The sequence below is a fragment of the Ranitomeya variabilis genome, chromosome 4 (assembly GCF_051348905.1).
Source record: "Ranitomeya variabilis isolate aRanVar5 chromosome 4, aRanVar5.hap1, whole genome shotgun sequence".
Lineage (NCBI taxonomy): Eukaryota > Metazoa > Chordata > Amphibia > Anura > Dendrobatidae > Ranitomeya > Ranitomeya variabilis.
In genome coordinates, this window is record NC_135235.1 from 456,409,085 (window position 1) to 456,424,541 (window position 15,457).

Genomic DNA, 15,457 nt, shown 5'->3' on the forward strand with positions numbered 1-15,457 from the left:
GTATTTTGCGGACAATATTTTTTATTTGATTTTTATTTTTTTTCCTAGTGGTGGAAGAGAAGGTGGTGTCGTTGAAACGAGGTTTCCAGCAAATCCAAGAGGAGGAAGATGATTATCCTGGAAGCTACTCGCCAAGGGACTCTTCAGCGGGTCCTTTACTGGTATGTCCTCACATCTCTGCCAACCCCCTGTAGAGCAGGCCGGGCTCATTAACCCCTGTTGCTCCCATATGTCCGCTCTGTCGGCAGACACATTGGTATATCTGCCAAGTGATTCTTCAGCGGAGGCCAGTGCTGGGCCGTACAAGGACATGTTCACCTCTGCCCTAATTAGGAGAAGAAAGCCTCACAATCTAGTCTCCACATTAGCGTTAAATGTAGAACAGTCAGATCTGCTGTCAGGTCATTGTGCTAGGTTACATCCTGACGTGGGCAGTAATCCCAGGGGAACTCTGTGCCTTTTAGTGTAGTTTTCTGCTCAAATCTGGAGTGATAGAATAAGTATGATGTATACCTCTTTTAATTCATCATCTGTTTTGGCTTGGGCCTTTGGAAACAACCAAGTGGTCACTTTTGGCTACTTCTTATGTCCTATTCAAGTCTGTTGGGAGGGACCGTACTTGGTCATCCTTCTTTCCAGCCCACAACAGGGACCCTTTTACTCTGCAGTAATGGGGCTTTCAGAGTTTGGCCCCTACACTAGTTACTATTCCGATCTGATTGCTCACTTATAAATGTAAAGAAGGGGTTGACATTTAAAGCCAGGACTACACTCAAGATTTGGAATTCCTGTGATCCTGGACAAAAAATGGTTACAGCACAGTGTGTGATCAACTTTCAGTATCTCTGTATTTAAAGGGTCATTCTCATCTCCAAGATCCTGTCTCAATATGTAGTAGGTGTAATATTAATAATAATATTAGCAAATGCCTCAAAATAGAAATGTAGTATAGTTCTTCTGATTTGCTCTGTCTCTTTCCTCATGTGCAGGCATTGCAGGACCTTAGGTATTCATGGTTAGAACCACTGATATAGTGATGGTTAGTTAGCTAGTGGTCGTAACCATGGATTCCTAAGGTCCTGCAATGCCTGCACATGAGGAAAGAAAGAATCAGAAAAACTGTACTACATTTCTAATTGGAGGCATTTGCTCATATTATTATTAGCATCTCGGAGATGGGAATGCCCCTTGGCTGCACTGCCATACAGTCACTTTTGTGATGTAGCCTTATTCATTACATGGCAATGGGATTCTTCACTAAATTGCAGTGGAAAGTGATAGTTATTGAAACGCTGATCTCATAGAAAAAGTATAGTTTTTCCAGTATAGTGCAGGTTGTCCACCTGTCTTGGAATACTTTCTGAAGAATAAGCATAAGAAGTGGTTTATTTTAAAGGGGTTGTCTGGAATTGTGATCCAGCTGCTGTCAATAGGAATAATTTTTCCTGTGAGTGGCAGCAGCTTCCAGTTAAAAGCGAAAAGTTGCCCTTCAAAAAGTTGCAGCGGGCCCTAAACCTTACCGTGACAATAGCAAAATGTGTAAAGAGTTTGTCTGAACAACAGTTATCAATATGTGACCTGTCACCGGGCATCCCCACCGATCAGATAACCCCCCCCCCACCCCCCAGCAGCAGCCGGATGTAAATCCGAGCGGAGCTTCTCTGCGCAGTCCCATGTAATGTGTTGCTGCCGCTGCCGGGTACTGCAGTGCTGATCCTAATCTAGAGCGTAGCAGCTGTCACATTGAATGGAGCCGCCCTGACTAATTCCATTCGTACTTGGATCCAGCAGCCCCCAAAGTTGTTTTCATCATTTCCGGACCTCTACTGATCTCGTATTGATTATCTATCCTAAGAATAGGTTATTGATCATCTTTTCCTGGTCATCCCCTTTAATGAAACTTTACCTTCACTGGTCACTTATCTTTATGGCTTTAGTAGCCCAATCATTTGTTAGATCTTTTTTTACCTACCATTAATTAGTATAAGACTGAGCGGCGCAGTAGGGTTATAGTGTTATACTGTATACAGCGTGCTTTTATCTTTACTTCACTTGCATTTTAATCTGTTTGGTTTCTTAGCCATTTTTCCTTAATAACCTGTCTAAATTATTATTCCCTCCCTGCCTCTTATGTATACACAATCTATGTGTATATTACATAGTTAAGATTTTAACTTGCTGGATACAAGATCTCGATAATTTGCTGTTTAAACAAAACGTTTTCGGCCATTAGAGACGGAGCCGATAATATAAACATGTAACTTCGCTCTTTTAGCCGGAATTCCTTCTGGTGTAAACAGTGTGAAGAGCCTTCTTAGTGCGCCGGCCGCGCAGACAGCCTGTCATGTCAGATGTTGCTTCATGTTGAGATAAAGCAGCCTGTCAGTGTAGGAGGACTGCTGTACTCCATCACTTCTGCCTCAAAGCCTGTCCTGCCGCTCGCCATACACGGCTCCCAGATAAGCCTTGGGATTACTCTCATGGCTTGTCATAAAGACATTGTGTACAGTATGCAGAAAATAGATTTGTAGGAAAGAATGGGGAGTCATGGAGTGATAGAAGTACGAAGCTAGGAGAAATAAGTGCCGGGTCTCAGCCATGTAACCTGGGGGCAGTGTCACTAGTGTGCAGGGACTGAGCTAGGTCACCTATGGCAGTGTCACTAGTGTGCAGGGACTGAGCTACGTCACCTGCAGGCAGTTACACTAGTGTGCAGAGGCTGAGCTAGGTCACCTATGGCATTGTCACTAGTGTGCAGGGGCTGAGCTAGGTCACCTGCAGGCATTGTCACTAGTGTGCAGAGACTGAGCTAGGTCACCTATGGCATTGTCACTAGTGTGCAGGGGCTGAGCTAGGTCACCTGCAGGCATTGTCACTAGTGTGCAGGGGCTGAGCTACATCACCTGCAGGCAGTTACACTAGTGTGCAGAGACTGAGCTAGGTCACCTATGGCATTGTCACTAGTGTGCAGGGACTGAGCTAGGTCACCTATGGCAGTGTCACTAGTGTGCAGGGGCTGAGCTAGGTCACCTGCAGGCATTGTCACTAGTGTGCAGAGACTGAGCTAGGTCACCTATGGCATTGTCACTAGTGTGCAGGGGCTGAGCTAGGTCACCTGCAGGCATTGTCACTAGTGTGCAGGGGCTGAGCTACATCACCTGCAGGCAGTTACACTAGTGTGCAGAGGCTGAGCTAGGTCACCTATGGCATTGTCACTAGTGTGCAGGGGCTGAGCTAGGTCACCTGCAGGCATTGTCACTAGTGTGCAGAGACTGAGCTAGGTCACCTATGGCATTGTCACTAGTGTGCAGGGGCTGAGCTAGGTCACCTGCAGGCATTGTCACTAGTGTGCAGGGGCTGAGCTACATCACCTGCAGGCAGTTACACTAGTGTGCAGAGACTGAGCTAGGTCACCTATGGCATTGTCACTAGTGTGCAGGGGCTGAGCTTGGTCACCTGCAGGCAGTGTCACTAGTGTGCAGGTGCGGAGCTAAGTCACCTGCTGGCAGTGTCACTGGTGTGCAGGGGCGGAGCTAGGTCACCTGCAGGCATTGTCACTAGTGTGCAGGGGCTGAGCTTGGTCACCTGCAGGCAGTGTCACTAGTGTGCAGGGGCGGAGCTAGGTCACCTGCAGGCATTGTCACTAGTGTGCAGGGGCTGAGCTACGTCACCTGCAGGCAGTGTCACTAGTGTGCAGGGGCAGAGCTAAGTCACCTGCAGGCATTGTCACTAGTGTGCAGGGGCTGAGCTAGGTCACCTGCGATCAGTGTCACTAGTGTGCAGGGGCTGAGCTAGGTCAGCTGCAGGCATTGTCACTAGTGTGCAGGGGCTGAGCTAGGTCACCTGCAGGCAGTGTCACTAGTGTGCAGGGGCTGAGCTTGGTCACCTGTGGGCAGTGGCACTAGTTTGGAGGCGGAGCTAAGTCACCTGCAGGCAGTGTCACTAGTGTGCAGGGGCTGAGCTTGGTCACCTGCGAGCAGTGTCACTAGTGTGCAGGGGCTGAGCTAGGTCACCTGCAGGCAGTGTCACTAGTGTGCAGGTGCGGAGCTAAGTCACCTGCTGGCAGTGTCACTAGTGTGCAGGGGCTGAGCTTGGTCACCTGCAGGCAGTGTCACTAGTGTGCAGGTGCTGAGCTAGGTCACCTGCAGGCAGTGTCACTAGTGTGCAGAGGCTGAGCTAGGTCACCTATGGCATTGTCACTAGTGTGCAGGGGCTGAGCTAGGTCACCTTTGGCATTGTCACTAGTGTGCAGGGGCTGAGCTAGGTCACCTGTGGGCAGTGTCACTAGTGTGCAGGGGCTGAGCGAGGTCACCTATGGCAGTGTCACTAGTGTGCAGGGGCTGAGCTAGGTCACCTGTGGACAGTGTCACTAGTGTGCAGGGGCTGAGCTACGTCACCTGCAGGCAGTTACACTAGTGTGCAGACACTGAGCTAGGTCACCTATGGCATTGTCACTAGTGTGCAGGTGCTGAGCTAGGTCACCTGTGGGCAGTGTCACTAGTGTGCAGAGACTGAGCTAGGTCACCTATGGCATTGTCACTAGTGTGCAGGGGCTGAGCTAGGTCACCTGCAGGCAGTGTCACTAGTGTGCAGGGGCTGAGCTAGGTCACCTGCAGGCATTGTCACTAGTGTGCAGGGGCTGAGCTTGGTCACCTGCAGGCAGTGTCACTAGTGTGCAGGTGCTGAGCTAGGTCACCTGCAGGCAGTGTCACTAGTGTGCAGAGGCTGAGCTAGGTCACCTATGGCATTGTCACTAGTGTGCAGGGGCTGAGCTAGGACACCTGCAGGCATTGTCACTAGTGTGCAGAGGCTGAGCTAGGTCACCTGCAGGCATTGTCACTAGTGTGCAGGGGCTGAGCTAGGTCACCTGCAGGCATTGTCACTAGTGTGCAGGGGCTGAGCTAGGTCACCTGCATGCATTGTCACTAGTGTGCAGGGGCTTAGCTTGGTCACCTGCGATCAGTGTCACTAGTGTGCAGGGGCTGAGCTAGGTCACCTGCAGGCATTGTCACTAGTGTGCAGGGGCTGAGCTAGGTCACCTGCAGGCTGTGTCACTAGTGTGCAGGGGTTGAGCTAGGTCACCTGCAGGCATTGTCACTAGTGTGCAGGGGCTGAGCTAGGTCACCTGCAGGCATTGTCACTAGTGTGCAGGGGCTGAGCTTGGTCACCTGCAGGCAGTGGCACTAGTTTGGAGGCGGAGCTAAGTCACCTGCAGGCAGTGTCACTAGTGTGCAGGGGCTGAGCTTGGTCACCTGCAGGCAGTGGCACTAGTTTGGAGGCGGAGCTAAGTCACCTGCAGGCAGTGTCACTAGTGTGCAGGAGCTGAGTTAGGTCACCTCTGGCATTGTCACTAGTTTGCAGGGGATGAGCTAGGTCACCTGCAGGCAGTGTCACTAGTGTGCAGAGGCTGAGCTAGGTCACCTCTGGCATTGTCACTAGTGTGCAGGGGCTGAGCTAGGTCACCTGCAGGCAGTGTCACTAGTGTGCAGAGGCTGAGCTAGGTCACCTCTGGCATTGTCACTAGTGTGCAGGGGCTGAGCTAGGTCACCTGCAGGCAGTGTCACTAGTGTGCAGAGGCTGAGCTAGGTAACCTACAGGCATTGTCACTAGTGTGCAGGGGCTGAGCTAGGTCACCTGCAGGCAGTGTCACTAGTGTGCAGAGGCTGAGCTAGGTCACCTCTGGCATTGTCACTAGTGTGCAGGGGCTGAGCTAGGTCACCTGCAGGCAGTGTCACTAGTGTGCAGAGGCTGAGCTAGGTAACCTGCAGGCATTGTCACTAGTGTGCAGGGGCTGAGCTTGGTCACCTGCAGGCATTGTCACTAGTGTGCAGGGGCTGAGCTAGGTCACCTGCAGGCAGTGTCACTAGTGTGCAGAGGCTGAACTAGGTCACCTGCAGGCAGTGTCACTAGTGTGCAGAGGCTGAGCTAGGTCACCTGTGGGCAGTGTCACTAGTGTGCAGAGGCTGAGCTAGGTCACCTGCAGGCAGTGTCACTAGTGTGCAGAGGCTGAGCTAGGTCACCTGTGGGCAGTGTCACTAGTGTGCAGAGGCTGAGCTAGGTCACCTGCAGGCAGTGTCACTAGTTTGCAGGGGCTGAGCTAGGTCACCTGCGAGCAGTGTCACTAGTGTGCAGAGGCTGAGCTTTATCAGCAAGTCTTAATTGATGGTTACCGTTTTTTAATGGAGAATTTCCCATTTAACGGGGTTGCCATTGGTTCCTGGTGTCCCTAGTTCAAATTCAACCATGGGTGACATCTTTTTTTTCTTTACGTTTTCCCCCACAGTTGAATATACGGATAAGTAAATTGACTTCTATGAAGGTGGCCCTTATACAACAGAATGTTTGACTGACAGTTGTCCCCTGCCCCTCTCCACATTTGTCCTCCCAGATTTCCTGAGTGTTGGCTATCTTCTGTAGAGATTGAATGAAGTAAAGTTTTACATTCTCAACTTCTGCTCCATTTAGACAGGGATTTGCAGAGTCTAGCTCTCCGGATTAGTGGAGGTCCCAGCCATTGATCCCTCAGTAATCAGTAGTTTTTCTCCTAATGTTTGAATAGGGAACAACTTCCATAATTGATACAAACTCTTTAACATCGGGTGAGCCCGCCAACCATGGACTGTGTAAGTGGTTAGCCTCCTTTTTATAATGTGTTGGTACAGAGATGGATCAGACCTGTGGATTTCAACATGTCCAATCCTTTAGTCTTCAAAGGAGACAAGCCACCACCAGGTTTTTGTCTGGCAATCACTTGGGGGGCATTTGCACTGCAAGATAATCGTGAACAAGCATTGTTAGAAATGATCATTTCACCATTATCTTGCCGTGTAAGAAGGCTACTGATTATGAGAAGGATGAGCGAAATGCTCAGATCAGTTTTCGGCTGTGCGAAATCCTGTGTAAACAGGACACGTACTGGAAAGAACCACGGCTGTCTACGCACACTTGGTGGTCTAGTACAGATTGCTCACTTCGCATGGTTTGCTTTGGGCTTTATAAACGGAAATCAAATGACCGCCAGTTGGCACCAGTACGTATCTTGCCACTGGTTTGTCTATGTAAATTGACCTTTACTCCCGTCCCTCCGTACACGCCATGTCCATGAGTGGGTCAAATGTAGTAGCTGTCAGCCAAGGAGTTTTGCTTTCTGGTATTGCAGGTTACACTTGTCATTAGGAGTAATCCGTAGCCTTTAGTTTTAGTGAGTACTCTGCCATGTTGTTTTCTTTCACTGAATAGAAGCAACTAATGGCCTGAGCAGCAAGTGGTTAGTCCTGGGGTCAAATCCCACCAAGGACAACATCTGCAAAGAGTTTGTATGTTCACCCCATGTTTGCGTGGGTTTCCTCCGGGTTCTCCGGTTTCCTCCCACACTACAAAGACATACTGATAGGGGATTTAGATTGTGAGCCCCAATGGGAACAGTGATAATAATATGTGATTAATGGTTTTTATAATCGAGTAAAAATAAACAAATAATTGCTTCGTTTTTTGCTAACCTTACGAGCCAATCTAGAGGCTCTCAGCCATCTTCTGGGGGATACAAAAACTATTACAGGAGATTTTGGCCAAACAGAAGAAGCTTTGTATTGGCTTTGTGCAGCCATTCTCGGCAAAGAGATTCCGGTCGGAGAAACAGAAGCAGATTCTGTAAGATCAGCTATATGCTATGTCTCCATTTTTATTCGTGCTCAGTAAGAAACAAAATCTGTACCGTAAAAGTGGCGAAGCCTGGAATCTTCAAATTACTTGACTAATTGAAGGAAAAGTGAAGACCTATCTTTCAGGTATAGAGAATGTCAACGGGTGCAAAAACAGAAGGCAAACAGCCCCCAGAAGAACGGAGTTACTCCATAAAGCGAGAATGTAGCACTTTAGTGAGAACTAAACAGATGGAGTTTATGGAGCAGGAATGGATTGAATAGGACTTTGTAAGTGTGAATGGCAACAGTCATAAAGTAGGACTATGGTGGAGCGACATTTGAGACATCAAATTGATGCAGGGGAATAATTCTGAGGATCTATAATGTGGGCTGCAGTGCTTTAGTGATAATGCCAAATCTTGCAATGACAGACAGAATACAGCTTGTATCAACATAATGGTGCACTTGGTTTTTGGAGGAGCCAAGTGTAGAATTTTATAGAGACCTCTGAAAGCTCCTGGTATGTAAAATACTAGTCATTATGTCTTTTTACAGTGGATTGTGTGTATGTGTGGGTGTGTGTATGTATATATATGTGTGTATATATGTGTGTGTGTGTGTATATATATATATATATATATATATATATATATATATATATATATATATATATATATATATATATATATATATATATATATATATATATATATACACATATATATACACACACACACACACACACACACACACACACACACACACACACACACACACACACACACACGTCCTTCGCGCAATGCATCCCTGGGAACAGAAGCCGCCGCGTGCACCGCTGAGAGTCGGGAGAACTCTGGGGGCCTTCAGGAGGTAAGTATATCCCAAATTTTTTTTTTATTATTCTTTTTTTTTTTTTTTTTATACATGAATATGGATCCCAGGGCCTGAAGGAGAGTCTCCTCTCCTCCAGACCCTGGGAACCATCTGGGACCGCTCCCTGCTCCATATGCGGCGACCTCAGAGCTCTGCATACGCCGTATAAGATATCCCCCGACTTATATGGCGAGTATATCCCAAACTCTATATTTTAAATGGAAAAGTTGGGGGGGTCGTCTTATATGCCAAAAAATACGGTAATAATTTTTTCCTTCAAACTTTTTACTTTTGTCAAAGAATGCTCCCTTTGCAACAATTCCAGCATTGCAGACCTTTGGCATTCTAGCAGTTAATTTCCTGAGGTAATCTGGAGATATTTCACTCCATGCTTCCAGAAGCCCCTGCTACAAGTTGGTTTGGCTTGATGGGAACTTTTTGCGTACCATACGGCCAAGCTGCTCCCACAACAGCTCAATGGCTTTGAGATCTAGTGACTGCGCTGGCCACTCCATTACAGATAGAATACCAGCTGCCTGCTTCTTCCCTAAATAGTTCTTGCATAATTTGGAGATGTCTTTTGGGTCATTGTCCTGTTGTAGGATGAAATTGGCTCCAATCAAGCGCTGTCCACAGGGTATGGCATGGTGTTGCAAAATGGAGTGATAGCCTTCCTTATTCATAATCCCTTTTGAATAACCTTACCTTGTATAACCTTGTATGCGGCTTGATTCATACGTCCTTGGCAAAGATTAACCTGCCCAATTCACGCCGCATACAAGGTTATCCTGGAAAAACAGTTGATTCCTTCTGCTCAGGCAATGTTCCCCAACTCTGAGGACTGGTTTTTCCAGCAGGACAATGCGCTATGCCACTCAGCTAGGTCAATCAAGGTGTGGATGAAGGACCACCACATCAAAACCCAGTCATGGCCAGCCCAATATCCAGACCTGAAAACCCATTGAAAACCTCTGGAATGTAATCAAGAGGAAGATGGATAGTCACAAGCCATCAAACTAAGAAGAACTGCTTACATTTTTGTACCAGGAGTGGAATAAGGTCACCCAAAAGCAGTGTGAAAGACTGGTGGAAAGCATGCCAAGACACATGAAAGCTGTGATTAATAATCATGGTTCTTCCACAAAATATTGATTTCTGAACTCCTCCTGAGTTAAAACATTAGTATTGTTGTTTCTAAATGATTCTGAACTTGTTTGGGTTTTTTTTGCATTATTTGAGGCCTGCAAGCACTGCATTTTTTTTTTAGTTATTTTGACTATTTCTCACTTTCAGAAAATAAACACAAAATGTATTGCTTGGAGCTTCGGACACATGTTGTCAGTAGTTTATAGAATAAAAGAACATTTTACTCAAAAATATACCTATAAAGAGAAAAATCAGGCAAACTGAAAATGTTGCAATTGTCTCTTAATTTTTGCCAGAGCTTTATGCATGCGTGTGTGCGTATGTATGTATGTATGTATGTATGTACCGTGATAGATAGATATAGAGAGAGAGTAGAAAAAAAAGGGGGAAACAGCACAGCAGACTTCCAGGGGGAAAAAAAAAAGATGTTTATTGCCCAAATGGCCACAGTCTGCTGTGCTGTTTCCCCCTTTTTTTTCTACTATGGCAAGGAGCCTTCTGAGATTGCTGGCTGGGGATGTGTGCACTTTAGGGTACCGTGTTCGGTGCTGTTCCAATATATATATATATATATATATATATATATATATATATATATATATATATATATATATACTAGATGGTGGACCGATTCTAACACATCGGGTATTCTAGAATATGTATGTAGTATAAATCCCACGCCAATATCGCTGAATAAGCTGCAGAGGGTGCCCGGCTTCCTGGATCACGCCAGCTGTTTGGCTCCGCAGCTACATGTGTCGCGGCTGTGTAACGGTCATGACACATGCATGGAGAGCCCAACAAACAGGCAACTGAGGAGCCAAACAGCTGATCAGCCGGCGCGATCCAGGAAGCCGGGTTCCCTCTGCACCTTATTCGGTAAGTGCTATAGCTTGTCTAATAAGCCCTGACCTGATCAAATTCGCTCATCTCTACTCCTCACCATTGTTAAGGATGTAATGGAAGTGGTATGTTCATGCGATACATATGTATATGGGTTTGAGCTGGTATTACAGTTGATGTGAAAAACAAAGAAAAAACCAGCTCACCAGGCAGCCACAGCAGGTGCACGGAACTTCCACGTTGATCTACGTAGTTGCAATAGAGAAGACGAAAAAAAAAAGGGTTTGTTCCAGCTCCAGATGCTTGAATTAAAACTTGGTACTTTATTATTCCATTATAAAAGCAAGGGCTATACAGCTCTCCAGAGCACAGCGGGAAACGAGCAATGCGTTTCGATCTTTACAGATCTTTATCAGAGCTAAATACACACGAATGTGTCCACATTAAATAGCCACCATTAACCAATAAGCAATTGCCAATCAGTCACATGATATGTAAAGGTCCTGTTGGTAAGGAACTTAACCATAAAAAAACACAATTAAATACATTTGACTCAAAATACAAACTGAATAAAAACAGTATAGACAAAAAATATACTCAAGATAAGCTGATATTAGTAATGGTACATCAGTTCATTGCGCTTATTGAGACCGGCTGGAAACCGGGTATTCAAACAATAGATCCAATAGGCTTCACGCATAAAAAGTGATCTCTTAATGTTCCCACCACGTGGAGATTTGTTAACACGTTCTATGCCATATGCACGAAGATGTTTGGCACTGCCAGCGTGCTGAGTTATAAAGTGTCTAGACGCAGCCGATACTGTGCGACTAGAGTCTCCTGCATTACTTATATAAGTGTTCATATATACGTTTCTTCGATTTACGAGAAGTGCACCCAATGTAACACAAATGACACATAGTGCAATCAATCTTGTACACTACAAAAGTGGTGTTGCAATTTATATATTGCTTAATATTAAAGCTCTTGCGATTCTCAGAGTCATTGAATGTTTTGGTGACAAGTGCATGAACACAAGTGCTGCACTTATTGCTGCCACATTTATAGAAACCAGTGCAATCCAGCCATGTTCTGTTCCTGCTTTTGTTTGCACCAAACAGAATCGGTGAGATTCTTTTACCAATAGTTACATCTCTTCTGGGTATCACATTAATTCCCATCCTTAAAATCTGGGCCAAACTATCATCCTCATATAGAATGGGCAAAAATGTATTAACAATACCCTTGATTATGTTGAACTGAGGACTGAATTGCAAACATATAAAAGGTTTTTTGTGTACATCTACTGAAATTGATGGGGACACCAATGCTGCTTCCGATGTGATCAGTTTTTTTCGCGCTTTATGATCAACAATTTTCCGTGCTCTGTTTAACGTCCAATGAGGATAATTTCTTTGTTTCAATTTCCTTGACACCATATCAATTTCATCTTTTAAGACATCACCATTGCTGCAATTACGTTTGACTCTGGTAAACTCACCGACAGGAATAGATTGGATGGTGTGCCTTGGGTGACCACTGTTGGCATGAAGTATTGTATTGCCACTAAGTGATTTATGGGGGGTTTTGGTTTCAATAATTTGGTCAGCAACACCGCTCAGATTCAAATCTAAAAAATTAATTTGGCTTTTGTCATATCTGAACGTAAATCGAATGTCAAGTACTTCTTTTGAATCCTTGATATACCCTGGAATTCTGCCCACCAGGGGTTGTAACAGGGAATCAATCCATTCGCACAAGTGTTCATTGGCTGAACCTATCCCCGAAACTATGGGTCTCATAGGGGGAATGGCTTCATTTTTATGTATTTTTGGCAGTCCGTGTAGAATCGGACAAACAGGATCCTGTACAATTAAATATTCTGATTGTTTTTTGGTCAAGACTCCCAATTTACAACCTTCCTCGATGATAAAATCTGCTTTGTTTTTAAATTCACACGACGGGTTTTTATTGAGTTCAATATACGTGGATGAATCAGACAGAAGTTCCATAATTTTCATGTGATAATCCGCAGCATTCAACCAAACTACCATTCCTCCTTTATCGGACATTTTAATTACAATATCCTTCATATCCTGTAGTTGTTGTAAATGCGTCCCACTGTTTGCGTGAAAAATTACTATTGAATTTAATTTTGTTGGAAATGATGTCGTTAAGAATTTTCAATTCTCGTTCTAATACTTCCTGAAATCGATCCATACATTCGGATCTGGTTTGAATGGGATAGAAGTAAGGATTTTTAATAGCAAGATTTTGAGATTGATCAATACTGATACGATTGGAAATGTCATCCTCAGTCAGAGATTGCAGAGCAATTAATGAAACTTGTTCCGAAAAATCCATACCTCGATATTCATTAACATGTCCAATATTAGTATTATCCTGCTCATGATCCGCATTATTTTCTTCATGATTCAAAAGATGTTTTTTAACAGTGAGATTGCGGATGAATTTGTTAATATCAAGCAAGGTGGTGAAAAGATCAAATGTCTGATTTGGGACAAAATTCAAACCCAGGGACAAAACCGAGATTTGGTCATGAGTTAAACATTTGGAGGACAGATTCAAAACGTTGTCATTGTTATTTATTTGAATAGACGTTTCCTGTGGCGTGTGGTAACTCCTTGATATTCTGTGGTGTTTCCTGCCACCACGCCTTTGGCGTTTTTTGAATGGCGAAAAAACTTCTTTCTTCCAACATTGACCGTGTCATTTGAAGATATATCTGACATACTGGGGTTATTGTCCGATGATTCTGGATCGGAGGAAGTAAAGTTCACGTGCGATTTGGCTGCTGCCTGTCTATGATGAGCCTGGCTGCGTTTCGAAATAGATTTAGTAGTCCTGTTGACATTCTCCCACTGCCCCCATTCATATACCTTATTGGTGGCATAGTCACTGTTGCTCAGTGGTCCAAGATGTTGTTTTCATATGAAAGTAAATTTTGCTTTTAATTTGGAAATCAAGGTCCCAGAGTCTGGAGGCAGAGTGGAGAGCTGCTTGAGGTCTAGTGTGAAGTTTCCACAATCAGTGATGGTTTGGGGAGCCATGTCATCTGCTGGTGTAGGTCCAATGTGTTTTATCAAGACCAAAGTTAGCGCACCTGTCTACCAGGAAATTGTAGAGCACGTCATGCTCCCCTCTGCCGTCAAGCTTTTTGGAGATGGAAATTTCATTCTCCAGCAGGACTTGGCACCTCTCCACACTGCCAAACCTACCAATACCTGGTTTAAAAACAACAGTATCACTGTGCTTGATTGGCCAGCAAACTTACCTGACCATAACCCTATAGAGAATCTATGAAGTATTGTCAGGAAGAAGATGAGACACCAGACCCAACAATGCAGACGAGCTGAAGGCTTCTATCAAAGCAACCTGGGCTTCCATAACACCTCAGCAGTGCCACAGGCTGGTCGCCTCCATGCCACGCCGCATTGATGCATTTCAGTAGGCCAGCATTTCGGATTTTAAAATCATTTTTCAAGGTGGTGTTATAAAGTATTCTAATTTACTGAGATAGTGCTTTCTGCATTTTCATTGGCTGTAAGCCATAATCAACAACATTAACAGAAATAAACACGTGAAATAGATAACTCTGTTTGTAATGACTCTATATAATATGAGTTTCACTTTTTATATTGAAGAACTTAAATAAATTAACTTTTTGATGATATAATTTTGTCGGAAGCACCTGTATTTCTGTACTTCTGTTGGTTCTGTACTATTGGGGGGTGGGGTTAGTGATGTATTTCTGGACTGCTGGTGGTTCTTCTGAATTCTCACCGTGCACTCTGCACGCTGTCAGGATTCTCTGGTGCTGGCAGTGATAGTGGGAGCTCACACAACTGGAAGTATGTGATATGCATACATGCGGTCACATGCTGATTAGACATGCATGGCCTCAATCAATGAAAATGAATTGAGCAAGGCCAGATACGTCTAGTCTGAACGTGGCCAAAAGTATACAAATTGCATTCTTGTGCTACAGTTCCAGCAAAAGCCATGACATATCAGAAGTCTCATGCCACACATTGTGTTTTTTTCCTGACTGATTTGGAAAACTGCTGCGTTTTTGATAACTGCAGCATGTCACTTCTTTCAGCGTTTTTTGCAGCACATACAAAGCAATGAGTAAGTGCAAAAATGCAGCAAAAAACTCAGGTATTGGGTTTTGCTGCATTTTTAGTGCAAAAACCTTAAGAAGTTGCATCGGTTTTTTTTGTGCCCTAACCTTTATCAGCATGCACAACAGACAAACGTACCTGGCAATAACACAGCAAAACCTGCTTTTTGTAAGCAGCATCTTTACTGCCAAGAAATCAGGTCTGCCTGCAGAAAAAAATGCAGCAAAACCGCAACATGTGAACATGGTGTAAGTGTGCAAATCTCATATGTACATGTTTTGCGTCAAACTGAATTCTTGCCCTGGGATCCGGAAAACCTAGATACACCTCTGCCACCGCTCATGTCGGTGACACACATCTCTTTTGGGTCTCTAGGATTAGTAGCCGCATAGGATGGATATATTCAGTGTGCAGCTCTGTGTCGGGCATAGACACCTGACTACCTGAGCTGATGATGATTTGTGGGTACATTGGGACTAATAAAGTGAGATTAATTACCTGTCGTGGTGAAATACAAATGCCTACATGCTGCATTGAACACAAAGCCGCTGGGTCCTGTCCTCCCTTCTGTACTGACCCTGTAGACCGCTGTAGTGTTTTACAAGTGTCCATTCTTTTGTTATCTCCATTTTCTGCTTTTTACTATCATGTTGTGTATTTTATCCCCTAATCTCGAACGTTAATGCTATCTATAAACTAGGATTTCTTGGACCTGTTCTACAACTGCTTCTGTTCATAGATGCTTGATTTATCGCCATTATCTGATCAGTTGTTTTTTTCATCATGTGAACAATTCCATTTATGTAT

At 44.7% G+C, this 15,457-nt stretch overlaps 1 protein-coding gene across 4 annotated transcripts in view; it reads left to right on the forward strand.

Moving 5' to 3' along the window:
• RPRD1B (regulation of nuclear pre-mRNA domain containing 1B) overlaps positions 1 to 15,457 on the forward strand; it is a 108,905-nt gene that overhangs the window by 69,647 nt on the left and 23,801 nt on the right. For all 4 annotated transcript variants that reach the window (XM_077251615.1, XM_077251616.1, XM_077251613.1 and 1 more), the window contains one exon: positions 49 to 161. In XM_077251615.1, the coding sequence (XP_077107730.1) occupies positions 49 to 161 (113 nt within the window). The remainder of the gene's footprint in view (positions 1 to 48; positions 162 to 15,457) is intronic.